At 44.2% G+C, this 27620-nt stretch overlaps 1 protein-coding gene across 2 annotated transcripts; it reads left to right on the forward strand.

The window, feature by feature from the left end:
* DHRS3 (dehydrogenase/reductase 3) lies at nt 1-27123 on the forward strand. Of its 2 annotated transcripts, XM_052691609.1 has the most exons (7): nt 1-93; nt 632-979; nt 20194-20337; nt 20570-20689; nt 21343-21581; nt 22594-22719; nt 23572-27123. In XM_052691609.1, exons 2-7 carry the CDS (start codon nt 785-787, stop codon nt 23654-23656), a joined length of 909 nt encoding a protein of 302 aa, XP_052547569.1. In that variant the 5' UTR covers nt 1-93; nt 632-784; the 3' UTR covers nt 23657-27123. The 2 variants fall into 2 exon arrangements, with proteins under 2 accessions (XP_052547569.1, XP_052547570.1); XM_052691610.1 differs by lacking the exons at nt 1-93; nt 632-979 and adding an exon at nt 1111-1223.
* Nucleotides 27124-27620: the final 497 nt, after the last annotated feature.

The raw sequence follows: 27620 nt of genomic DNA on the forward strand, positions 1-27620 counted from the left end.
GCTGCGATAGGCAGAGAGAGCAATAGGGAGAAATGAGTAAGGGCTGAAGGAGTGCGCGGCGTAATTCCTGCTCTGTGATCGCAGATCCGCCGGGTGAGGAACCAGGAGAGGGGGCAGAGGGGCAGCCCAGCCCTGCAGCCGCTCGGGACGGAGAGCCGGCAGATATTTATAGATAGGAAAACAAAAACAACCTTCCCCTGAATAGACCCTTTCTTAAATAGAAAGTCCTGGCAATTCTGTCTCATTTCAGCGATTTCCTGAGTCTAAGAATAGAAATGAGCCGCCTGGAAGGCGCTGCAGGCAGCAATTTGGAGACATAGGCTGCTTTATTTTATTTTTTCCAAGTATTAAAAAAAAAAAAAAAAAAAACCCCTTCCATTTGGACACGGGATTTGCACGTCGGCCTTTGGCACGGAGGGACGGATGGCTACTTTTAATTTTACTTTTTGTTTTCCTACAAAACTGTCTTCCAGTTAAAGGCACGGGATCAGCATTACCTGCATGTGACGACCCCGGAGGACACCGACTGAGAGGCAGAGCTCTCCTGCACTGCTTTCCTTCCACCCCACTTTTTTTTAGGAAGGAAGAGAAGGAATTATTATTATTTTTTTTTTCCCCATTTTTTTTCCAGCCCAAGAATTGCTTGCCCCCAAGTTTTGGAGGGGGACCGAAGACTCGTCACCCACCTGCGGGTGCATGAAGGGTGCTGGCTTTCCATCTCTGTTCCCTGGGTCTCGTGAAGGGTTGGAAGAGAGTTTTGCCACCCATCACCCGGAACAAGAGGATGGTTTGGAAATGGCTGGGCGCTGTGCTGCTGCTCCCCGTGCAGATGCTTTACCTGGTGCTGAAAGCCGCCGTTTGTGCTCTGCTGCCACCCAAACTACGGGACCTGTCTGGAGACACCGTGCTGGTGACAGGTGGGGGACGTGGCATCGGCCGCCAACTGGCCCGGGAATTTGCCAGGCGAGGAGCCAGGAAGGTGAGATGGGATGTGGGAGTGGGCACCTGCTGCTGTGTGGGGCCCGGAGCTGTGCCCGAAACATGGGGCTGGAGGGGAGAAGGGGCAGCTGGAGGGGGACTCACCTCCATGACCTGGGCCTGCCCTGCTTTGGGACTTGGGGTGGGAAGAGCTCTGCTTCACCCCAGTGGCTTTCTGTTTGCCAAGTCATCTCGTGTGCTTTCTGAAGCCACTCCTGTGCTGCCTTTTGCTGACCCTGTTTGAGGTAAGATGAGTGCTACTCAAAGGCTGTGCCTCCACAGCAAGGAGGAGCAGCACAACTGAGTATGAGCTGTGCATCTCTCCTTTAGTCTGCATGTTTCCTTTAGGAAAGGAGAGGGACTGGGAGAATGCTGTGTCTGCACTGCAGCCTGGAGGTGCAGATGTAGCTGCTGCCCTCCTTCCCTCATCAGGAACTGCTGTGTACCTTGAAATCTGTTTTCATAAGTACAGGTGTGAATCAGATAGGGATAGTTAAAAACAAACAAGCAAAAAGCCAGGACTGACCAAGAGGCAGAGGCTGGCCTCCTCTCCTAGGTAACAGTGATAGGACCAGAGGTGATGGCTTCAAGTTGCATCAGGCTGGATATTAGGGAAAATTTCTTCTCAGAAAGAGTGGTGATGCACTGGCACAGCTGCCCAGGGAGGTGTGGGGTCACCATCCCTGGTAGTATTGAAGGAATGTGAACACATCTCCATATGAAAGGAGATGTGGCACTGAGGGATGTGATCAGTTGTTGGTAGATGGATGGTTGTAATGGATGGGGGTGGGGGGAAGTGGGGAGGTGAAGGATTTTTCCAGCCCAAAGATTGGTTGTCTCCAAGTTTTGGAGAGAAGCTGAAGACTTGTCATCACCTGCGGGTGCACGAAGCCCTCAAACAAGGATTTGAGATTGAAGGTTTCATGTTTATTCCTCTTTAGGGGGATAGCAGGGGAAGGGAAGAACCACGTGAAATTAGACAGCTGCATAAATACTGTGCCATGTGAGAGAATGAATGAGAGTAAACACAGAGTAAGGAAGAAAAGTACAGAATGAGGACAGCTAAAGAAAAATGTGCATGTTGTTTGGGTTAGTGTTTTGTCTCTTCCTCACCTGTGTGCTCCAGTTTTCCATGTGTGGCACAGAGCAGTTTCTGGTGCACAACTTTGAGGCGTAACATAAAGTCAGCATTGAACTTTGATGTTTGTACGTGCTTGTGTTTAAACATCATGTTGAGACTTAGCAACTCGTGGAGGCAGAACAAACAAGTTGATCGACTTTTGGACCCAAGCAGCTTGCTGAAAGTGTATTTCCATTATCTGTTAGGACACCATGATTCACTTGTTAGTTATTTAGCCTGGGTGGTTGCTATGCTGAGCTGTGGCGTTGGAGTGCTACCACTTCTACAGCTAACCCGGGGTTCTTTATCCTCAACTGGATGCTAAGCAGTGGTAGTCAGCCCTTGCTGCCATGGGCCAAGAAGAGCTCAAGAGCTGAGGGTGCAATTATTGAAAACTGATAGAGACTGTGATTCATCTTCATGTCCTCTCTCTACAATCACTACGAATCTTAGGCTGAAAGGCTAAACAAGTGAATAATTCTTGGGCAGCTTTGTACTCATCTCATGGCATTAGGAGATGCTGTGTGGTTGCTAGCCATTGTTTGTAACTTTGAGGTGGCTTTCTTTGTGTTTTCTATGCCTGTCGTCGAGGTGTTTTACTTTTTGCTTTTGATGAACTCAAATTAGATTCTGCTTTCAATTAAATCATAGCGATCTGGAGAGTGAAACACAGCACTCTGCAAGCTGTGATCCTCTCTGGCCCGTTGGTGGTGGCACATCTTCCCAGCAGTGCTCAAGTAGGATTAACTTTTTCTTCAACATTGTTAATGACGTTTATAATGGGTTGATGGTTGGAATAGATGATCTCAGTGGTCTTCTCCAACCGTAATGATTCCATGATGCCATGAATGAAAGTTTTACCTTGATGTGGTAGTTTAACTCCCTTTGCTCTGAGGTTTCACTCCTTTTCTGCCTTCTGTATTCAGGCTGACTTTCTGTATCCCATGCAGTCTCCATGTAGAATGCAGCCCCCTATTTGACACTACTCTTTGATCTTATGCATTGCATTGGGCAATCAAACTGAAAATTGAGTTGCCAACAAATCATCTTTCAATAAGACTTTGGAGAATTAATGTTCTACCTTTTTCTTGCTTTTGCATGCAGTTAGCTGTTGTATAATTATACTCAAAGCTTGAATTATTGATCATAATTAATAATTTATTATCAGATTCTGGTTGTCGGACGGTGTATTGACAACACCCAAAGAAAGTTTGGTGAAAAGCATCCATTAAGGCACCAAATTCTGAGGCCAGGCACAGTGCTGCACAGAGGTGAACAGAAGCAGTGCCATAAGTTCAGATTCTAACCCTGGGTGTGTGGAATATCTTGAAAACACATCCCAGCGCCTGCGCACACAGACATAGTGGCGGAGTTTTGGAGGTAGGCGGCGATATACAACCATTATTTTGAGATTAGAATCTTCTGAAAGATAAGTTAGTTGAGCCTGTTAGCATATGAAACCTCCTCTGGTAATTAGACTGGATTGGATTTCCACTCGTGGTCTATTTTTCTTTTCAGAAGGTGGTTTTGTTAAGCACTGATAGGATGCATCTTCACAATTTTTGCGTGAGATGACACTGTTGTATTCCATGAAGATTTAAAATGGTCACATGTGCAACTTTTTTGAGTGTAGAATTTAGATCTTGCAGTTAAAGCTCTGAAGTAGGCAAGAAATAAATCAGAAAAGGGTTGAGCTGAATACAAACACAGAGTTTTCAGCTTGATAGATGAGCACAGAGGCTGAAATTCTTAAGCCAACAGAACAGCAGTCTCTTGGGCATGATGATGTACATCCATCCTCATTGCCATTCTCCACCCCCATTCTTTTAACTCCATTGCTCAGCCATTATGCCACAGATATGACTTGAACAAGGAAACACCTTGTTCTTCTTTGGACTCTGAAAGGGGACATAGCAGCATTAGTTGACTTTTCAAATGATAAAGTATGCTTCTTATGCACAGGGTTTTTTTTCTTAGGCAATGAGGAACATCAGTCACTAGATCATTCCTGTTCAAGTCTACACTGAGAGGTCAGAGGATCCATACTCCACTTTTATTTTTGGGTAGAAGTTTCCAAGAAGTACTTGGCCATGGCAGACAATAAGGAGTTGCACACCTCCTGTATTTGAGCAATAGAGCGTTGCCTCTGCCTCGCGCATTGGTAGTTCCTTGGGGCTCTTGGCCTTTGGTGTTCTGTGCTTAGCCAAAATGGAAGAGTACGTGGGTGTTGTTGAAAAGGGAGAGGGAGATTTTCATGGCTTTGTGATCTAATGCTTATGGAAATAAAAATTCATTTCCATATCTTGATGGCATTAAGAATATAATGGGAGCGCAGGCCCGTCAAACAATGCCTCCTGCATGGAGGAACAGACCTTAATGATGTGAGTCAGAGGGATGGAGGGGTGAATGAGTTCAATCACTGATGGAGTTGGAAAATGCTTTGGGGTTTCTCACACCACTTGCTTTGCTTACAGCATTTTTCAATGACAGTGCCCGTGCCAGAGATCTGTCAGCCCTGTTCTTGATGCTTTCCTGTGATGAAGTTTTGATTTTCTTTTTCATGTCACTTTGTTTGTTTGCAGATTATTTAATCTGAGACTGACCAGGAAAGAGATACTTGATTCTTAGGTGCACTGGTTTATTAGAAGTTGCTAAAATGTAATAAAGTTACCTGGCAAAGGTTGCAGTCATAAGATAGAAACACATTTTCCATCTCCAGTATGTATTTTAGTGCTCAAGGTTATCTGACAGTGACTTTGGAAGAGTATCTTCAGTCTTTCCTGTTAGGAGATGGGTCACTGTGGATCTTCAGCAGCATAACTATGAGAGATCTTAGAGCAGTGCCTTCCTATTGCTTCTTTGTGATCATTTCTGTTATTTCAGTTCTTTCAAAGCATGTATATTTTTGCCCTCCTAGATTGGCTCTTTTTTTTTCTCCAGCTGTTATGAGTCTGCTTTTTTTGGTGAATCAAGGGTGTTTTGACAAGGGATGTCTCCAAGACACCAGATGGATTGGGGCAGCCTTCTGTTAGCATGGTGCTGCTGCAGAGGAGGGTTGAACTTCCTATTAACCTTCCTGAGAGTTATCCACGTTCATCACCGTGCAAGAAACGACCTCGTAGGTGCACTGAAAGATCTCTCCTTTCCCTCTTCTGTTCTCTGAACACTTGCTTCCTGTATTGCGGGAGAGCAGAAGACTCAAAGGGTTTGCATGCTTGAGTGGTGGATGAGGTAAGCAGTCTGGAATATCAGGACAGACAAAAGCCCTTATAGATGGCAAGGAGCTGGTGTCACCAAAAAGAAAACAAGAAACGGAAACTTCACTCTTGCATGGAATGTACTGCTTGATAGCCATGACCTCACTCTGTCAGCACTGCAGTCTAGACAATTGTTTGCAAGTCTGCAAGGTACTCTTAGCAGGATGTCGGCCTGGTGGGCAGCTGCAGAATGCCACAGACACACTGACACTGCTTGTCATGGGGCAGTTAACAAAGATCCCAGAGGCATGACTTGAAAACTTGTGCTTAGAAGATACTCGTGCGCGTATGACTTCATTCAGGCTACAAGCTGTCCCCTGGAATCTCAAGTCGTCTTCCTGTCATTACTTGCATAATGTTTTCAAAGCTTAGTGCCTTCATTTAGAAAGAGCCCTTGTCATTGGAGTAGGCGGTCCTCCCTCAGGTTGGGATGGGAATGAGAAGTCTGAGGAGGAAGGGATGAGAGCTGTGCAAAGACAGCGCTGCTGCATGGAAGCCTGGAGCCAGTTTTCTTCTGTTCTACTAATTCAAACAGAACTGCTTCAGGTGCTTGAGAGCTGCTTATAATTGGGGAGTTTGAGCTGAGTGAGACTTTGAGCTGATGAGGGTGAGAATATTGCAGGAAGATTATGTGAAAATGCTTAGAGTCCTAGGATTCAGGGGCCACACTTCAAAATAACACTTGCAGGATAGCAGCAGCTTCTGAGGCGTATCTTGCAATCCACTCTGAGTGCAGACATGCATAGACCTGATCTGCCCATCCCAGAGCAGATGTGTTCTGCTAGAAAGAAAAGAGCTGGATTGCAATAGCAGAATTTCAGAGCTGAGAGGAACTGATTTTTCATGTGATTAATTGCTGTGTAGTTGTTGTTGACAGGTAGTGTGATGGAATGGAATTGTGAAGCCTTTAAAATGACGGTGTTAAAAGAAATGGACACAGTTCTGATGTGTGTTACCCAGTGCAGAACGTGCGTGTCCTGTACTGGGGCTGTACTGGTTTGGAAAAAACAACAGGAGCAAAACAGTTTGGGGCACATTTGTAAGGGAAATAAGGTTAATCTTGTTCAAATTTAAGCACTTAATGAACTATTTGTGCACATCATAACTCACCAGGTATGTGAAAAGAACTGGGGAGTGAGCATTTTCCCATAATAATATATTAATTTAGGATCTGTGGTGAGCTGTGAGAGAATAGATTAGATGGAGCTGCTTTACAGCCTCTAGAAAGGCTTCATTTCTACAAAGCTTGCATACTGGCAGCAATTGCATTGAAGGGCTTCCTGCTGGCAGCTCACTTCCCTGTTGACTGAAGGTAAGGATGGGCAGAGGAGCCCTTGTTTCAAGTCCCTGCTTGGATGGCACTGGGCCTGTTATATGTACTGGTGCCAAGGCCAGTGTTTGGATGGCATACTGAATGAGTGTCTCTGGTTGGCAAGCATGGCCAGAGCTTGCAGTATGAGATCTGTTGATGTCTGAGGAGCAGCGTTCTGGCTGGAGCTGGTTTTGTTTATAGTTTAGAGCATACCTGTCTTTTGTTGGCTGTAGGGAGAGTAAATAATGTTAATGAGAGGAGGGACTCACAGAGCAGCGGGCTTGGCATCTTGCATCAAGGTGGTGATGTGTGGAAATAGTGAGGCCAGGCCACATCTTACACCAAAATCCACCACTTTTTAAAAGGCTGAGGTCAAGACAACTAAATGGAAATTCCCACAAAATAAAGGGACTGTCAATGCTGTAAGAACTTGACTGGATGTTGTGTTGAGGGACATGGTTTAGTGGGAGCTATTGGTAATAGGTGAACGGTTGGACTGGATGATCTTTTAGGTCTTTTCCTAGAACCTTGGTGATTCTATGATTCTAAGAAATCTCTAGGAAGGGCTTTAAGACTGAGGCTTGATTAATGTCATCATGGTGCCTCAGATGCTCTTCAGGTGTAGAGAGTGCAGTAGGAAACACAACGCTTGTTGAATATCTACTGGTGGGGGGGGTGAAGGTGGCAAGAGGAGCTCTGCCACCAATGAATGGCCATTAATAACACAGGGATATTGGCCTTGAAGGTGAATAGGAGCCATTGGAGATGGAAAGCTTGACAAGGAGGCAGCAAAATTCAAAATGAGTTGATGTGGTGAAAGCTGTAGTCCAGGTGTAGGGTCTGAGGACAAAAGCTGCTTTTTTGAATTTCAGGTGGTTTTTCAGCTAGGATTTTCATCTTGCTTATCTTAAGGGATTCATCCCCATTTTATTTGTGTTGTTCTACACTTCAGTGACATTTAAACTTGCTGCTGTGTATTTCTGTTGCCTTTATGTCGTGCATCTGGCACAGGCTAGGAAAAAGTTGACTGAGAACTGTTTCCATCTGAAGCACCAACATATATAGTTTTACTGCATTAAAAATGAGTTAAACATGCCATTGAGCTAATGTCTAATTAGTCTGGCACAGCAATTTGCTTTAAGAATGACCTTAAGCCCTGCATACATTTCTAAGCATCCTGACTGCAATGCCTAGAAGGAATGAAAGATGTGATTTATTTTTTTTTTACCTTGTTATGGAAACCTGTGCTGGTTGGGGCATGTGGGGTGATAATTGAAGGGTGTCCAGCTGAAGACGTGGGTCTAGACAAGGCCATGAGGATGCTCAGAGGCTGGAGCACCTCCGCTATGCAGACAGGCTGAGGGAGCTGGGGATGTTCAGCCTGGAGAAGGCTCTGGGGAGACCTCATTGCCACCTTCCAGCACCTTAAGGCATATAGAGAAGAAATTATAATAGAGATCTTCCTAGCTGGGTCCAGACTCCCTTCTTCAAAGCATCACATCAACATGCTGAAGAGTTGGATAAGTCAGAGCCAGGAACTGACAGATGTGTTTGCTGATAACACTGACGCCAGTAGGAAGGGGTCAAATACATGTTGTTTGACCTTTATCCCAGTGGGGAATCAAACCGATTCTAATTAATAGACTTGGGAATAGCTGGGTACCTTGGCAGGCCTTGCAACTAATTTAAATTGTTCATCCTGTTAGTTTAGCCATAAACTACGTGTAATTACAAAAAGGTTTTGTGGACAGCCACACTTATGTTGCCACCTCCTTAATTACAATTTATTGAATACAGAGCCGACTTATTTTGATTAACGTAGATTTTTGTTGTCTAACACTGCCTGACCAAATGTGCCAGTGCTCTAATGACAAGAAAGTATTGTTTGAAAGCACAAATGAAGCTCTGCTGAAACCAGTTACAACTTTCCAATGTGACTGTTTAATGATAGGACAAGGGGGAATGGTCTTAAACTGAGACAGGGGAGGTTTAGGTTGGATATGAGGAGGAAGTTTTTCCCCCAGAGGGTGGTGAGGCACTGGCACAGGCTGCCCAAGGAGGCTGTGGATGCCCCATCCCTGCAGGCATTCAAGGCCAGGCTGGATGTGGCTCTGGGCAGCCTGGGCTGCTGGTTGGTGACCTGCACACAGCAGGGGGTTGGAACTGGATGAGCACTGTGGAGCTTTTCAACCCAGGCCATTCTGTGACCATGAGATAAATGTGGCTCTCAGTGTGTAATCAATGGCAGTTGCACCTTTGAGTATGCTTAAGCAACTCTTAAAACTATACATACTTGAGATGCTATAAAAATAATGCCTGGAAAGATGAGAGATTGTGATTGTCCTATGGCTGGGCATGTTTTCAGCCACAGGTTTGCCTACATAAGGTTGGAGAGGCTGTTGGTATGACCTGGCTGCTATGTTTCATCCTGTATCTAAATGGAACAACCTTTTAAAATAGGTCAAATGCAGTCAAGCATGGCTTCCCATTGCGTTGGCTTTCTTCCTCTCAACCCACACAGACACCAACTTGCAGCAGTTGTACAGGTAGACAGCATTTGTCTTTTAGGTTTGGCTTCTCTCCCAGTCAGTGCTGGACTGAAGCTGAGTTTCCATGAGCACCAACTTGTATCCAAAGATGAAAATTGCAGAGGCTGAACAAAGTCTTAATTCAGTGCTTCTAGAAGCTTCTCTGTGCAGCGAAGTTCATCTGTATTGCTAGTCTGAACTGAAGAGATCATGAGATATTACTTAAAGGAAAAAAGAAAAGGAAGAGGAGATTTGAAGCAATTAGAATTGTTTGTTCATTCTGTTTGCCCTTTGAATCACTGGGTATACCTAAGTTACATTTTCAAGATTTCCTTCATATCTGAGGAGTGAACAAAACTTGCACCACTTCAAATGAAAGCAAAAATTCTTAGATAACCATTTAACTCTTGGAGCAAAACTTCAAATATTATGAGATTTAAATGCATGTGAGTGGAAAATCTTGTTGTAAAGACACTGCAGTGTTCATAGAATCATTCAGGTTGGAAAAGACCACTATGATCATCCAGTCCAACCCAACCCACCATGCCCGCATCCCTCAGTGCCACATCTCCACACTGAACTCCTCCATGGATGGTGACCCCACTGCTCCCTGTGCAGCTGTGCCAGCACATCACTGCTCTTTTGGAGAAGAAATTGTCCCTAATGTCCAACCTGCACTTCCCTCAGCACAACTTTAAGAAGAAGGGATCACCAATAACAGAAAACAGGAGATCAGGTATTTTTTACGTGAGGATTAAATTAGTGCTTCTCTTAGATCTGTCACTTTAATCTTCTTGCTACTAGTAAACACCACTTCATCTCTGGTCAGCACATGCACTGGGAGAGACTTGGCTGCTGTGGCTCAGAGAGGGAATGGGAAATCCTGAGATCAGCTTCTAGCAGCTTGACTTTAACTGCAAGCTCCAGTTGCCTATGCTCTATCTCCTAAAGGAATGCAGCAGTGAGGACAACGCTCAGCTTACTGCCTCAAGGAGGTCGTGCTTCCAAGTAGAATATTAAAGAGATCCAGCTGGTACAAACGCTTCTTTCCCGAAGTGGTAATAGAGCAGGGCAATGAGCTGTCAGAAGTGATGTCAGAACATTTCCAAGGCTCTTGGGAAGCACGGAAGCCCTGCAGTGAGATGTTTGATTTTGGGTTTGAGATCTGCTGATTGTGCAGTGTCGTAGAGCGTGCTTTGTGTTGCTGGCTATAGGATTTTAATCCAGGCACTTTGGAGATTGTTGTCTGCGTTGTATTTATATGTGAATGTGTGCTTTGTCTCTTTATGGGCATCATGCTGATCTCCCCAGATGACATGCAACCCTTGCAAATTGCTCTGTGAGCCTCCTGTGCTGCGAGGGCGTGAGTGTGTGTGCACACGTGTGTGTAAGTGTGAGGGCAAGTGTGTGCATGGCGCTATCTGGCACTCTGCATCTTTACACCCAGGGTTCAGCAGCAGGTCAGCCAGCTCCTCCTGACATCACTGCACTTGTTTACCACTCACACAGAGGAAGTGCTGAGCTGATGGGTTTGCCCACTGTCATCCTTTTAGGCCAGTATTTTTCTGCAGCATCAAAAATGTAGGAGAGCCTTTGACTTCCATGAAGCGATTCTAGCAGCTCTTCCTGTCTGAGCTGAGAGGGGAAAACTACACGTGGGAAATTCTGAACCACTGAAATGATATTACAAAGAACAATCATATCCAAAGGATGGAATCTTCCAGAGCAGTAACTCATTAATATGCTAGAGCTTGATTTGTGATTGCCTGACCAGCCATATTAAAAGCTTATTAAATAAGCATCGTTGTAGCAGAGCCTCAGGAGAGCTGATCAGTTCTGGATAGGAATTCTGTTTCTACATTCAGGTGTCATTTTGAGCTGGAGCTTTGCTGGCTTTCCTGTCTTTTTTTAGAATTCATATTTATGTTTATGAGCAGGGTAATTACACTTCATCTTTGCAGCGTATTGAGGGAATGGCCTCAATTGTGCCAAGGAGGTGCAGGTTGGATATGAGAAGAGTTTCTCCTCAGAAGGAGCAGTGATGTGCTGGCACAGCTGCACAGGGAGGTGTGGGGTCACTGTCCATGGAGATGGTCAGTGTAGAGATGTGGCACTGAGGGACGTGGGCAGTGCTGGTGGGAGGAGGATGGTTACCCTGGATGATCTCAGAGGTCTTTTCCAATCTGAATAATTCCACGATTCTATGGCTTGTTATAGCACTGAAAGACCCTTTTGGCCACTCTGTGTGTTTTTTTGGAGATGCGCTGTCTGAAGCTTATCATCCTCTGATTCCCATCCATCTTCTTTGTCTTGATGGGCTGAGAGAGTTAAATATATCCTAATAACCACCGTTTGTACAGCAGATGGATAGATTTTAGAAATTCTGCCCTGTTGCATAGCAACAGTCATCATTAAAAAATAACATTTGGAAGCATAGAGAAAAATAGGGGAAAGCAAATTAAGCTTTTAAATATCAAAGCTTTTTTCTAAACTGTATCCCATATTTCTTTGAGTAAATACTCATATGAAAAGGTGCTTTTTGACAGCTTTTATATGGGTTTAAAATGGTAGCAAACCTCTTTTTTTTTGGGAGTCAAAGTAAGGAGAGTTGTAGGGGAGCTTGTCTGGAGCTGCTGCTAGCATTCAGTTTATATGTGGATTTAATGCAGGCATTTCAACTCCCTGTTCTTTTCCAGGAGCCTCAAGGGAGAAATTTTTTCAGTCGAGCTGCATCATATTATGTGCATGGCTGATCTGGAGCACATTTAGGTCCTTCTGGAGGGCAGTTTATAATGACAGCATTAGAAACATTATTCATTCTTAGGTTTTCACGTCTGTTTTTGTTGCAAGCATTCCTCAAGTTTAATAACTTCAAATACTTTCCCCATGTCTTTCTTTCCAGTGATATTCCTGCAAAGACTGGGATTTTCTGTCCCACCTGTCCTCTGGCTGTTAGACATTCCTTGTGGCTTTCCTTGTCCAGCAGAGCTTCTATTCCATTTACCATCTCGTCCACCTTATTTCTGAATGCCGAGACCCCTTGAGGGCAGCAGGGCTGTAATGACACATCTCAGCACTGTGTCAGTTGTGGGTTAAATGTGCCTCCAATGCAGTTAGCATTGAGCACAGCATCTAATTGGCAAGTTGCATTACTTTTTTACTGAGGTTACAGTGGAATTTTGTATACCCCCCAAAATAAGTGTTGACAAAACACTCGTAATGATGTAGTTTGAAGCAAAACTGAAGATGCTGTGAATTAAAGCAGGCTTGGTGGACTCCCTCAGTTGGTAATAAGTGTAATTGGTGCTTTTGTAAGTGATACAGAGGAGCAGCCCTGAGCCTCTGAGTGCAGTGGTGGTGATGCATTGGCCAACCTTCTCCAAGAGGTGTTGAAACACTGCAAGATTTGGCACTGTGGAAATCATATAAAGGCAAACTAAAAAAAAAAAAAAGGCAATAATTCTAGCTCTTTAATTCTTGTTTTCCACGAGCTCATGTTGGTCTGATTTCTTTTTTTCCAGTTTGCCAGTGAAGAAGGAGCAGACTTCTCAGTTAGCTGTTGGTTGAACCAGGAATCTTTAGGAATCCCATTCCCCAGCCAGGTGGTTGGATCCAAGTCCTTCTAACGCTTCCCTGCCATCTGAACTCTGGGTTGTCTGTAACTTTACTGAAACAAACACTGTTCAGAGTCAGTATAACTCTGTCCTAGTCAGTGCTTAGCTATATGACATGCACACTAAACCTGCCACAGGGTGAGAATTTACTCTGAGAGCCATGGGCCGTAGGTAAAGGCAATAATGCAGAATTTTGGAAGGAAAACCTACAGGCCATAGCATTTCTGCCAAGCAGACCCAGTCATTTCTTTTTTTTTCCTTTGAAATGCTATTTATTGACATCCTATCCCCCCCATCCTGCCTGCTCTCCTTGCAGGACAAAAGGACTTTCTGCACCTGCATGTTTACCCTCCCCACCATTTCCTGAGCTCTCTGTGGACATTTTTACATGAGCCTGCATTACAGGATGGCGTGCCAAGCGACTGGAGGCGGCGGCACGCTGGCTGTTTCTGCAGGATGGAGCCTTATGTTTCTGTTGGTGGATGTCTGCAAAGCCTTCTTATGGAATCCCTACCTTCCAAATGTCCCCCCCCCCCACCCCCCTTCTCAGCCCCAGATACTTTTTGTGCTTTGCAGCCAAAGGGGTTTTTATTGCTGGGTGTTTCTTTGTGTGTTCTGCTTCCCCGGAGCAGAGGCCGGCTCTAACACATGGTGTGGCAGACATTCACCATTAAAAATCTGTCGTTTTTCCCCCACAAATGCCTCGGTGAACCTTTGCGGGGTGACAGCTTGTGGCCACTTGGTGCTTTTGTTGGAACGTGCACTCCGTTTGACCCTGTCCCAGCGTTAATAGGATTGTAAAGGCTGACTCCTGCGTGACCTCTTCTTGCAAACAACCCTCACCCTTCCCCTTCCTCAACTGCTCTGTACAGCAGAGCTGAGAAGTGTTGCTCCCAAGGCAGTCTGCAGTTCGTGTTGCAGACAAAAGCAATTGGAAAAACCATTGGGGGGGAAAAAAAAAAGGCAGCGTGGGGCCACCTGTCCTTAAATGTTCCTGACTGTGAGAACAGTGGGCATTTGTTCGCTTCTTCAGAGGGAGCTGGTCTTAAATGCCTCATTGCAAGACAGGACTGAAAGCTTGCTTTCCAAGGAAGGCCTCTGCTGGACGGCAGGCAGGTGTCTGTGTTTCTCCATGATGTTTCAGGTGCTGCTTTGTTTCCTGCAGAGGAAGAAAAAGAGGTGACTGGGGTACAGTTGGAGTTGACTTTGGTTTAGGGAAATAACATTGATTCCATTGAGTGCAAAGTCAAAATATAAAGTAATAAAAGTTCTGACTCCAGGGGAAAGGAACTGCAGTTCACTTCTTTTGTCTCCTTCCGAGGTCTCTGTAGACCAAACTTTTATCCTCATTACTGCATGTTACTCCTGGCTCCAACTCCGAGCAGCCCATAATAAGGGCTGTGTTCTGTGCTTACCGTGGTGGCAGGGTTAAATCAAATTCTTCTCACCTGATGTCTTTACAACCTCTAAGTACCAGCCTAGAGAAACGTGTGTAAACTGGCTAAACAGGCTCATTCCTTTGATTTTTATTTTTTTTTTTTTTCCCCTGTGCTTACCTGTAATCTTTCTTCTACCAGATCCTTCCAGCTTTGGTGCTCACTTTCCACTGAGGGAATTGAGAAAATTTTGCCAATGACCTGCTTTGTTTGCTTGTTTTTATACCAGTGTCACTAAGGAGCTGGGTTAAGTATTTTGACCTACTTCAGGCATCAAAAGGTTCTTTTTTTTTTTTTTTTTCTTTCCCCTTTCTAAAGCAAAGATTGGCTTTTCCCACTGAATCGCCACACCTTTCACTCTTCCAGTAATCTGTCTTTAGCATGCCTCTCCCATGAAGGGCTCCTGAAATAACTTGTCTGACTTTGCCCCGGGGGCAAGACAAGGGAAGGGGTGAAGGAGAAAACCTTTTTGCCATGTAAAATACAGAAACGCTTTTGAGGCTGTAGGATTTAGCCTGCTGATCTCATGATACCCAAATTCTGCCAGGATTATGGCACTGGAATGTGTGCCTTTGGAGGGCCAGTGTGAGTTAGCACTGCTGGGCTTTGTGAATGTAAGACCGGTTCACTTCAATGGATTATTGACACTTTGTACTTCCTAAAAGCACAGAATTAGGTGCAGAAGGGCTTTCTCTGTTTGAACAAAGGTCTGTGCAATTACAGTTACCAACTCAAACAGAGCAACTTTTGTTTCTCTGGGCTGGAAAGGAGGTTGAAAGGGAGGAAAACGTGTTGACCTACCAAATACTTCTTATCTAGAGATAGGCAAGGCGTTGTGGTTGGTTTGTGGAGGTAGCAGTGATGAGATCAGGCAGGAAGGGCACTTTCGTCTCTGCAACTCTTTAATCTTTCAGTGCCTGCCAGTTGATAACAGGTGATTGCTTTCTGAATCATGAAATGCAGAGACTCTGGGGATGGAAGTTACTTTTCCTAAGTCACTGTGCATGCTGCTGTGTTGGAAAAGAGTAGCAGTGAATTGTGCAGTAGAATACAGCCTGGATAACCCAGAGCACCAAGACAGGCACGTGTCTAGGTACTGTAGCATGCTGCCCCATCTCTGAAGGCGGTTGAATGGGGCCCTGGGCAGCCTGAGCTGGTGGGGAGCAGCCAACTCATGGCAGGGCATTGGAAGTGACTGATCTTTAAGGTCCTCTCCAACCTAAGCCATGCTGTGTTCAGGCTCAGAAAAGCTTTTGCTGTGGGTCACCTTCCAGTTGTGTTGCAAAGTCCAGCACAGCAGCTCTGCCAGGGATACAGTGCCAATTTAACTGAAGATGTAACAGCAGCATCCCTTTGCTGTCATTCTTGACTTATGCTAGCAATAAGATTGGAGCAAACAAGCTAAATAGCTTTGTAAATGAGGTAAAATTAACCTCATCTCCTGTACTAATCACATACCTGAGGCTCTGGGAGCACAGGTCATGTGAGTATATTGTGGTTGGCAGTAGCATCAATCGAGACCAGTTTATATAAATCATCAAAAACAACTCAAACGTGGACTTGTGCAAGGTGAAAAGCAGGGATTGAAACCTAGAGCCAGGTCTGGGGCTGCGGGCCTGCATCCAGTGCTGGCTCTATTGAAAAATCTGCAGTCCAACAGCAGCCAAAGCCTTCCCTCTGGCTGCCCTCTGACCTTAGGGCATGTCTCATTAGCGGATTAAGCCCAGAGTTAAACGAGGCCTCTGGGAGAGCAGGGCTAGGGGTCTGCCACTGGGGCTGGAGTGGTTTTCCTGAGGCCAAGATAAGCAGCTCTCTGCCTTGCCAGAGGGGAGAAGATAAAGAGATAAGGTTTGTTTAGCACGAATCAATCCTGGGAAAATCTGCAGTAAACTGTGATGTCACAGCCCTCCTCCAGAGGTAAGAGAGAAAAGCACGCTGCGTTCCTCTGTCGCCGTAAATCCATTACTTTGTGCCCGGTGTGGAAACCCCCTGCCCTGCCAGCACTCACAGGCGATGGATTTCACACCCCACCTGCCTGCTGGGGTCAGCCCGAGGTAAGAGCAGGGCCACAGCAGGGATTTACCGCCTCGCTGGGCTGCTGCCCTCCCCAATTTTCTGGTCAGTAACCCTGTGAAAGGAGAGCGTGTCTGGTGCGGCAGGGAAGAGATGAAGGGGGAAGAAATGGTGGCTGGATTCTTTCCAGGACGGAAAACTGTCTGTCCAAGAACTTCTCCGAGACGCAGATTAAATATTCCTCTATCCACCATTAAATTACCGTGAATGGGTGGCTGTGCAGTGCCTGACGGGCTGTGTAATAAGCAGTGCTGTGAATCTCCTCTCCTTCTGCATTTTTCTCCGTCCCAGACAGGAAAGGCCGTGTCTGTAAGAGTCATTCTCCCCAGTTGGGTCACAGTCATTGCCAGTTTAGAATTAACCTCAAAAAGGAACAGCAGCACACACTGTGCCCACGTGTTGCAAGCTATGCTTCCTAATAAAATGCTCCAGTGGCCCCACTGCTCTCAGCATGCTCTGTCCCCATGTCCAACCATAGGGCTCCCATGTGAGCAGGCCAACAAAAGAAAAAAAACACAAAAAAAGAGCTTGGTGAGATCCTGCTCCATGGGAGGCGGAGATGGGGTCCAACAGTAAAGCGTGGTGACCTCCTGGCCAGCGTCCCATGGGGGCAGTGACTGGACATGGTGGGGTTGGTGGTTGGACTTAGAGGTCTTTTCCAGTCGCAGTGGTTCTGTGATGGTGAGGATGGGTGATGAGGCTGATGCAGCCACTCAGTCTTCTCAGAGTCTTTAGGATGAAGCCTGTGCCAATTTAATTTGGCCAGATGTAAGACAAGAAATTGGAGATCTCATAGGACCGTGTAGGAGCATTCAATCTTGAACTTGGACCAAAAGCAAGTTGTATCGAGTTTTGAGTTTTATACATCTGTGAAAAGTAGCAGAAATGATGGCAGGAAACCTCACTTCCCACTGTGCCATTAGGGAACTTTCACCTCTCACAAAAGAATGGTCTTTTATTTTCTGCTTTTCTCTGATGCAGGCTGAAGCACCTGAGTGTGAGCAGTGTCAAGGATGTGAAAACTTCTCATGGAAAAAAAATCAGTCCTGAACTTAATGCTGCCATCAGGATAATCAACAAATTGCCTTCCCCAGATGGCCCAAATTTTAAAAGGGTTGCATGCAAGACTTGCCTATAGGATATTCAAGGTCCCAAAGTAACTGTTGGGGCATAAAAAATATTATGTCCAAGAGCTGCATCACAGGCAGATGTTCCTTTAACAGGTTGTCCTTCACTTAACTGTTCCTCCATGTATGTTTCCTGGCATTCAATGAATCAGTGGCAGCTCTGGGGAGTGGGGATGTTTGAAACAGATGAAAGTGAAGAGTGAGGGATCTACTTTTTGTTTTGCAATAGGAGTGGGAAAGCCACAGTGCATATGTGAGGTCCATCTCTAACCATATTTATTCCCCTTGCCTTTACCTGACTGCTTTCTGCTCTTCTTGCTGTGCCTTCCATCGCTCTGTGCGCTGTCAGTTGACCTTGCAGTGCCTGCACATCACTGATGCAGTCCTGTGAGGAGGCTGAACTCCACACCGATGCAAACACTGCAGTCAAATGCTTCTGTTGCTGCTTCTGTCGACAGCTTGTAGTGTTTTCTCTCCCCTTTCCACAGAGATGTAGGTTGTGAAAGAAAGCAAGTAACTGCGTACCCTTGCAGTTAAGCAATATTTTGTAAATATTTCCTGGGAGCCTGTGAAATTTCTCACATGTTCTCCATTTCCCCTGAAGTCTGCAGAGTAGGCATACAGAATATCACCCAGTCTAGCTCTGATTTCAGGAGCATGTAAATAGTCTTCAGTTCTACAGGCGTTGTGTAGATGCCAAAGCCTGATGGCCAACAGCAACGTGCTGAGGCCAACACGCAGGCCAAATTGTTATCTGTCTGCTTTCTTACAGCTTTTTCAGTCTGAACACAGCTCTCTTTTTGCAAATGAGATGCTCTGAGATGAGATTTCCCATGAAATGGCTCTGCCATGCACATGCTTGCTCTGAAGTTCTGCAGCCCTTCAATGATTTTGAGAATGGACAGCCAGTAGTCTGCCTGCATGTGCATCAGTGATTAATTAATGGGCTTAATTGTACATTTAACTCATTTAGGAAATGAATGAGAACCCAGATACTTCTGGGCTTTACTCTTGCTTAGTTGCACTGGGAAGGGCTCTTTGAGCCTGCCAGATATCAGTTTTAGTACCAGGTATGAGATGGGTTTAAGTAATCCTTAAAAATAAGCATGTTAAAGCCTTCTGCAAGGGATTTGTTGCAGGGAGGGAAAACCACAGGACCCAATTTGTTGTGTTCATCCTGCTGGTATTAAGCCTGTACTGGGAGTTGGTCTAGATGGCCTTCAGAGGTCCCTTCCAACTCTTAGGATCCGTGATTAATTATAGGGACTGAGTTATAAGCAGTGGTGTAATTGAGACCTGCTTTCCCTCTTCTTTCTGCTTTTGAAAGAAACTTGAACTATAAAGATATAGTAATCTAAGTGTGCTTATTTAACCATAAAAAATTCAATTTAACAGTCAGATCCATACTCCATTCCTGTGATACAGGAAACAACTGTAATCCTGGGTGGCAGGTGATAAGACCACTGCTTGGAAACAGCATCATTCCGAGAGCAATGAAACTGTTTCCATTTTCAAGGCCTATTTTTTACCTGTCCCTGATTAGAGTAAACCTGCATTTGACTATGTGAATGTCCTTGTTTATTTTTTTTAGTACTAAATAGCAATTATGCACAATAGACATAACCTACTGCGGAAAAACCTGTGTTGCCTTGAGCCACGGTTGTGAGCAGTGGCAATCTTTTGCTCTTTCTCCTTTGGACCTTGCTGCTGGGATCACAGAGCACTCAGATGGTTTCTGTATCATTCTCCAATCGCTGGCCATTCATTTTTAAGATGATGAACACAGAGCAGACTGTGTAGCTTGAAGGGCAACAATGGTAGATTGATTCATATGTAGATATTTTAGGTAACAGAGATGGAATCAGGTCATTTTCTAGTTTATAAGAGATAGAAAAATAGCATTGCATATAGTAAAATATATATATATATGTTCCATTGGATCTGTTAAGCTGTGGATTAGTGGTTGAAAGCTTGTGGTGGAAGCACCACTTTATGTTTGAGACTCACCTTGTTTTCTCACTAGGAACACTTACAGGGGTAAAACCCCATGAGGATATTTAACCAACCTGGTAGCATCTCAGGTTGTTTCTCACTTCCATGATGGTGTAGAAACACAGACAGGGTTGTGCTGGTTCTGTCTTCAATATGTGTCAGATCTGTGCTATACAAGGTTTTGTTTCCATGGGTGTCCAGTATTGTTCTTTATGCAGGAGCTATTGTATCAGTTTTACTGTGTTTGTTAACTGGGAGTGGCAAATGAAATCTTGCTTGTACTAGCTGCAAATTAAATTAATGGTTGAAATCTCTCTCTCTAAATGGCTGTATTAAGATGAGCCTTGTTTGAAAAGCAGCTAGGACACCAGCCTGGAAACAGTCAGCACTGGGAATTGTTACCTCGGATATGCTGGAAAAAAATGCCTTACTGTATTTGTGAAGTGTTTTGTGTATTTACTGGGTTAAGCTAAATAACTGCTCTTTCTTGTTGTTGCTTGTAAAGGACCTGCAAGCAGAGTATCAGCAGTGGGATCCAGCCACCAGCAGCTCACTGAAGTCCCATCTGCTTGTACTATAAAATCATTGTTAGTCTTAAGTGAAGCAATGCAACAGGGCTGACAGTGAAAACACATCAAAGATGTTCATCAATTTGTTGAAGTCAGAAGCATGTTTTAATTATCTTAGATTTGAAGCAGAAGTACTTTGGCTCTAACAAAAGGTTTGATTGTTGGGTTTTTTTTGTTGTTGTTGCAGATCATCCTGTGGGGTCGAACTGAGAAATGCCTGAAGGAGACCACAGAGGAAATCAGGATGATGGGGACAGAATGCCATTATTTCATCTGTGATGTTGGAAACAGAGAGGAAGTCTATCGGCAAGCCAAAGCTGTGCGGGAGAAGGTTGGTGTGCAGAAACAGTGTTTGTAGGCAAAATGCAGTAATTCCTTCTCTTTGAGGAAGGTGGTCATGCTGGAAAAAAGAAAGGTGAACATCCAGCTCATGTGATGCAAAGTTCTAAGTGATCCAGAAGGATGCCTGCAGACAGGGTGCCAAAAGCTGTGATAATAAGAGTGTAACCTGGCAGTTCAGATAAAACAGTGAGTGCTGTAACGAGTTATTTGTTTCCTTGCAGGTGGGTGACATCACTGTCCTAGTGAACAATGCTGCTGTGGTCCATGGTAAAAGTCTGATGGACAGCGATGATGATGCACTGCTCAAATCACAGCATATAAACACCCTGGGACAGTTCTGGGTAAGATAAGCTCTCACATCTCACGGGTTCAGACTTGGGACTGAGAGTGACAGATAAACTCGTGGCTGATGCTTTGTCTTTCTAAATGGAAGTTAATAAAATAACTGTCAAAGGTTCCAATAGCAATGCAGTATTTGATGCTCCTGTATCCCCGTTCTGTCATTTCCAGCAAAACATCTGATGTCTTCTGAGAAACTCTTAGCCCACAGAGGAGAGTTTTCTGTGCAGTGATGTGTACAGAACATCAGCTCAAGACTGCCTTGCTGGGGGAAGGAAACGCATTCAATTTTGAGTTAGATAATAGTAACAAAAAAGAGCTTCCTGTGATTTCATCTCGTTGCTGAGGACTTTATCCTCCACAAGAAGCTCTCAACATACAAAGCATTTTGTTTGTGGCCTTGATCTGAGGCAACTGCTTAAGTATGTACTAGGAAATATTGGTTATCCTCTATACCAACTTTTCCTGTTTAAAAGCTTTCAGAGAGTGCAAAGCAACAAGGCTCTCCTCCCCTCCTTTCCTGGCTGAACAGGCAGTGCAGTTTGACTTGTTGTCTCTGTGTCACCTTATTGTGTTTTTCAGGCACTGTTGTTTTTGTTGCATCTCTGCTGAGTAAACCCTTTCTCCCCCTCACCCCTTCTGTTGTGCTCTTCAGACCACCAAAGCATTCTTGCCAAGGATGCTGGAGTTGCAGAATGGACACATAGTTTGCTTGAACTCTGTCCTGGCCTTGTCAGCCATCCCTGGTGCCATTGACTACTGCACCTCCAAAGCTTCTTCTTTTGCCTTTATGGAGAGCCTGACCTTGGGGCTGCTGGACTGTCCTGGAGTGAATGCCACAACAGTGCTGCCCTTCCACACGAGCACAGAGATGTTCCAGGGCATGAGAATCAGGTCAGTCCAGGGGAACTACAATAAAGCATCTCATTTTAAATGAATCATCAGAATACACTCCTAATTAATGCTTCATTTAGTTAAGAGAATTTGATGTCTCATTTGGCTGCCTGGGAACAGAGGGTCACTCTAGGCCACCTGGGACTCATCAGACTGGTTCCCTCAGTTTGCTGGCATATTCATCCAGCTTGCCTGCCTGTACTTAGTGAGGCAGTTGCTTCTACAGAGAAATCTGAAAGCTATTTTTCCCTGGGTGTATTTGGGCCATTTGCAGCCACTTAGAGAGGGAGGAGAGGCAATCTGAAAATTGAGGTCATTCAAAACGGAGCAGTCTACAAATTGCTTGAGAATTAACAGTGCAAATTCCTTCTTTATCCATTGATATATTTAATCCTTTCCCACTAAAGGGAATGAAATCCATTTACTGAAGTAAGGCTTTCACTACATCCTTTAAAACAAGCTAAACTAAAAAAAAAAAAAAGCCTAATGGCTGACCAAGTTAATCTTTTACGATCAACAAAATAACCTCTTGGTCAAGAAAATATGCAGCATCCAGCCAGGAAAAGCCTTACAGAGTCATAGAATGATAGAATGCTTTGAGTTGGAAGTAACCTTTAAGATCATCTAGTTCCAATTACGTTTGATATTAAGAGCTGAAAAATATTTGCCTTTCACCTGTCGAGAATTTGAATGAATCAAAAAGCAGCAGAAAGAACACTGACATTGGAAAGGCAGCGTTTTGGCTTTGGTTTGCAGACAATTTAAGAAAATCCCTGTATCAGGGTGCTGAATACTTTGTGCCACTTCATCCTAAACCCTTTAGCTGTAATACAGTACCAGTGGTTGGAATTGGGCTTCACAATCTCCTGCCCCTTCTAGCCTGCTTTGAGGCATGTCTGAATACCAGCTGCCAATGATAACTTACAGTGAGTAACAGAACGTGGACAGTGATTTCTAAAAGAAGGAGTTTGGTTAACAAATAATTATTTTATTTTTTACTTTATTTATTTAGGTTCCCTAATCTTTTTCCTCCTCTCAAGCCAGAGACTGTGGCTAGGAGGACAGTGGAAGCTGTGCAGATGAATCAAGCCTTCCTGCTCCTTCCATGGACAATGAATGTTCTGGTCATCCTGAAAAGGTAAATATTTCCCATGCCCAGCAATAGTCCAGCTAGTGAGGCAAGATTTACTTGCAGTCCTGCTCTGTCTGTCCACCAAAGCAAACCTCAATTTGATTGTTTATCAGGTAACTGGGTTCAGACCAAGTCATCCCTTCCTAGGAGAGCCACAGAAGCAGTAGAGGGAAACTTCTCTGAGGTTCCCTTAGCAGATTTGTTAGATTTTCTTTTTGAGTTTGCCCCTTGTACGAAACCAGTTTTACTCCCAAAATTAGAGCCATAGAATCGTTAAGGTTGGAAAAGACCACTTAGATCACCGAGTCCAACCATCAGCCCATCACCACCATGCCCACTAAACCATCTCCCTAGGATTCTGTTTCCTGAGGTCTGAAAACTGCCATCTGGGAAATTTCTTAACCACTAACATGTGTGTCTCGTTTTGATTCAGTAAGCCACTCTTTGGACTCTGCTTTGTATTGTAATGGATTCCTATGCAGTAAAGTATGTGCATCACAGCTGTATTTAGAGAACACGTGAAGCTATCAAAAATATTTGTGTGTATGATTAGGACAGGATTATTTTAAAGTGCCTAAGGAAAGAAAGTCATAACTTTATATCTTGAAACAACTGAATAGAAAAAGCACATAAGAACGTTTTTCTGTGCAAATTTGCACCAAAGCCTGTGGAAAACCTACTTCAATCAGAAACTGAAATGGAAAATAATCACAATACTAAATACTAAGAGAGGAACAAAAAATATAGATAGATAGATAGATAGATAGATAGATAGATAGAGATATTTAGACATCCTCCTATTAGAACAGACTGAAAGGTTTGTCTGGTCTGCTTATTTTCTCTCTGCTCCTCCTGCAGCATTCTCCCTCAGGCAGCACTTGAAGAAATCCACAAGTTTTCTGGGAGCTACACCTGCATGAACACTTTTAAAGGACGAACATAGACTTGGTGGTGGAAGGACTGTTCTTCAGAGGGACCAGCACAAGCATGAAAATCCTGACAGGGCTGTGAATCAGCAGTCTTGGCTTGTAGCCTGTTCATGTGACTCGCGCTGCTTTGAGGCAACACATTTCTTGCAGGTCATATCCATAGTAACATGACCTTTGCACAGGATTTAATGACCAGACTATGGACCCTTGGCAAGAAAAAACAGAAAGTGTGAAATGTTTATGTGATGTTAAATTCTTTAGGGTTCAATTGTTAAATCAGCTCATAGTTTTAAGATGTAATTTTTGTTTCTAAAGGGCTGTCTCAGCTGAGAGGCAGCATGTTGCACCCCAGGCTTCATCCGCTGTCTTTGGAGGAACTGCAATTGCAAACTGACACTGATTGCATTTCAGCTTTTTGAATGGGGAACTTTAAAAATGAAGAGCTACAAGTCGTGGACATTGAATGGAAGTTCCTTCCCTTCCTTCGCTTTATATTTGTTGTTGAAGCTGTTCCCAAGTCATGTCAGGGAAGGAGCAAACTGCTGTTTTCTTTGTGAAAGGCTCCCCAGGCCTTTTCTCTGCAAGGATTGCTCTGTGCCCAGGAAAGCTGTCTTACTGCACCCATGAAGGCTGGACAGCAGTGCTCAGTCAGAAGAGCATACAGCTTGAATCACGGAAGATTCCTTCTGTCATTGAGCTCATATATGGAATGTAATTGTCCTTCTGAATATTTTTGTTCATTTATGATGAAATATATATATATTTTTAGCATTAATTCCAGATTGCCACGCATGTAAGACAGCATCACATTGGGGGGTAAACTAAATCTAGAGCCTGCTTGTACAAAAACACATTCAGTGACATAATCCATAGAGTAAAATCCGTTGTATCGATCTGCACAGTGAAATAAGAGGAATAATTCTCTGAAAATGGAAGAGACAGTGCTGTAGTGCTCATGAAATGTGGAGTTTGGAAGCACAGTTAGCAAAGGCCTGATTAAATGCATGTTGAATTCAACTGGGAATATACCCATTGTTTGTTAGAGACATTGAATCAGGCACTGATCAGCCAAAAGTGATAAATACTGCTTGCACTGAAATGCCAGAAGCAGCTAGATGTTATTTATTTTTATAATGATAGACTCTCTGACAGCCTAGCAAGAGCAACACTGCATTCCAGTGCCAGATGCAGTCTGCATCTAAACCTAGGCATAGTTGTGTAGTTGAAACATATTGAAACACTGCTTAAAAGAGGAATTCATATCACTGCAATTCAGGAATGTCACAAGCCAGCCTGGAGAACACCTGAATGAAGTGCCTCAAAGAAAGCCATGTGGTTGAAGTAAAGGAGTGAGGTCAGGGCTCCAGGCTTAAGTTTTGACCTTATTTCATACTCTTGGGCCAAGCTGCATAATCCCAAGGCACACCCTGACCTGCAAAACAGATAGTTGTGGCTTTTCCCTGGCTCAGGAGTTGTGAATGTTACTGCTTTATTGTCTGTCAAGTGCTCAGCAGATTCAAATGGAAAACGCTGTAGAAAGGAAGAGTGATATTTGCCCATAAACCAAAATGGTGGAGAGGAATCAAAAAAAAAAAAAAAAAAAAAGCTGAAATCTATCGTTTTGAAATCTATAACTTTGTACAGAGGTATGAATGGCAGCAGGAAAGCTGAGAGCTGCTTTTGCAGGGCAGATCCAAAGGAAGATCTCAGAATGGAGACTCACTACTTAGGAGGAACGATGGTATGAATGTTGTCCTTCCTGCAGATCGCTAGCTGTGTCTCGCTGAGCAGCTGGAGAGGTGCAGTATCATTGATATCCCTTTGCCTCCATGGATGCTTCGAGGCATTCTCCTGTCTTGGTCAGTGCTTTCCTTCCGAGTGTCAAGCCCTGCGCCAGCCTTGACAAGGCATCTCACTATGGAGGGCTTTTTAAATTCCTAAATGTCTGAGGCTCTCTGGAGAGGATGAAAAGAAACTTTGATCTCAGTGACTGTGATGCCCTCCCTAATAGATGCTTTCAGCATTATTTTTCTGTCCGCTTTTTGAGAGGAAACCTAATTCACTGAAAACACAGCTGCAATGGGGGAAGAACTCTTCCAGGATCTGCCAGCATTAGAGGTGCACGCTTAAGAAACACTGGAGAGGGATAATTCTTCCCCTTCTGCACCCTCATCCTTCTATTTTCTCATTAACCACAGTCAGGCACGCCAGGCTTGTAGATGCAAGAGCAAAAGGGATTGGTGCAGCAAGGCACCCTGCAGTGTCCCTCTTAAATCAAACTTCTCTGTTGAGTTTCTATTCATTAATGACATCCTAATGCAAAAGAGAGGTAAAAACTCGTGTGCATGCTGAAAGCAACTCTACCCATGCCCACAGCTGTCCCTCATCCACTCTTTTCCTGCCTTACATCAAAGATGTTCCCTATCTTCAGAGGTTGTCTTACATCCTAAGTGCGGTTGATTTCTTTCTAATGAATCTAAACCAGTCAGAATGTAGCAGGGACTCTCATGATCTCTCTCTTCTCTCACAGAGGCGCACGCTCACACTTCCCTCTCTCTTTCCCTTAGGGTCTCTGAGCGGACAGCAGGTCAAATAGCAGTCACAGTGGGGGAGAGGTATGCAGCAAACAGAAAATAATGAGGAAAACATTGACATTGCTTTTCAGATAGTAAGCAAGAGTTGGGTAATAGAGTTTCTTCACTTGTGAGTGTTGCAAGATACAATGCTCTACATACAGTGAGTTTCTTGCGAGTTTGGATGGATACATACAAAGATTTTCTTAAAAAAGAAAAGCTCCTCTGGAATGCCCGTTGAGGTCTGCTGTCCCTTTGTACATAAGGTTGGTATTGGGTAATGTTGAAGTGCTGCAAATGTGGACAAGCTTTGTAGGAGCCTAAGGCCTTTCCAAAGGAATTTCCGCCCTTTGACTTATTTTAATTTTGGTTTTCCCTCCTCTCTCCACTGCCTCCTGCTTTCCACTCCTCCAAACTTTTTTTGCTTCTTTCTGTATTCCTGTGTCATTACTGCACTTTTCAGTGCCACCATCTTGAAGCCAGATGTCACACAAAGAGTCTGGACTAAATCTAAATCAGGGTATGTATTTATTATCCTGCTGGAGGAATCGAGGTGAAGCTGTAAGAGCAGGGCACAGAGGTTTCATAGGAAATTAGGTAAGCTCTTTGGGTTTTACTGCTCCATTCTCTGAAGAAGTAGACCTTTAGTATAGTTTTTCTGTAGGAGATTGCTGCTGTTTTAAAATGGGAATGATGAAGAAATGTTAGCCACTGTGGGACATTTGTTGTCCTGACATGAAAAGACCCTGTATTTAAATGAGCCCAGATTGAAATATTTTCAGTTCCAGGTGATTTCAGAGGCTGATGTTTGCGCCAAGGAATTTGCATCATTAGCAAGTCAGAGCAGGGAGGGAGAGGGAAGGACTGGAAGGAGTCATTTGTAAGTAAAACTGATTTCTCCTCTTCAATATTTGATTTCTGTGTTTTGTTTTTGATGGGGAAAAAATAATCATCTCATTCCTTTATCTGCCCTTGATGAACTCTAAAAACATCCTTCCTCTGCTTGGCGTGTTTTTGGAAGGTGGAGAACAGGAGCGAGCCCTGAAAGTGGGAACTGAACTCTGCCTCCCCTCCATTGTTCCACTGAGGTTAAAAAGCAGCAGAGTCCTTTCCAGCAGCTCTTCTAGAATCACAGAAAGTGCCTGGGCAAGTGATTCTACTGTTTGCAAAGAGAAACTTGTTGTACTTTTATGTAATGTGCTAATTAGTGTGGGTGGATATCACCAGATCTAGTCTTGCAAGCCTTTTAGACAACTCCCTGAGCACTCCCACCTTCAGATATTAACAGATAGCATTACACTTGCCAGATCTCATAAAAACCCACTAACAGACTTAATGCAGGCACCGTGTGAGTAAGTGGGTACATCTATTTCAAAGGGACCACATCTGTTTGTAGCAGACATGA

Source organism: Tympanuchus pallidicinctus, unplaced genomic scaffold (assembly GCF_026119805.1).
Source record: "Tympanuchus pallidicinctus isolate F22 unplaced genomic scaffold, pur_lepc_1.0 scaffold29, whole genome shotgun sequence".
Classification (NCBI taxonomy): Eukaryota; Metazoa; Chordata; class Aves; order Galliformes; family Phasianidae; genus Tympanuchus; species Tympanuchus pallidicinctus.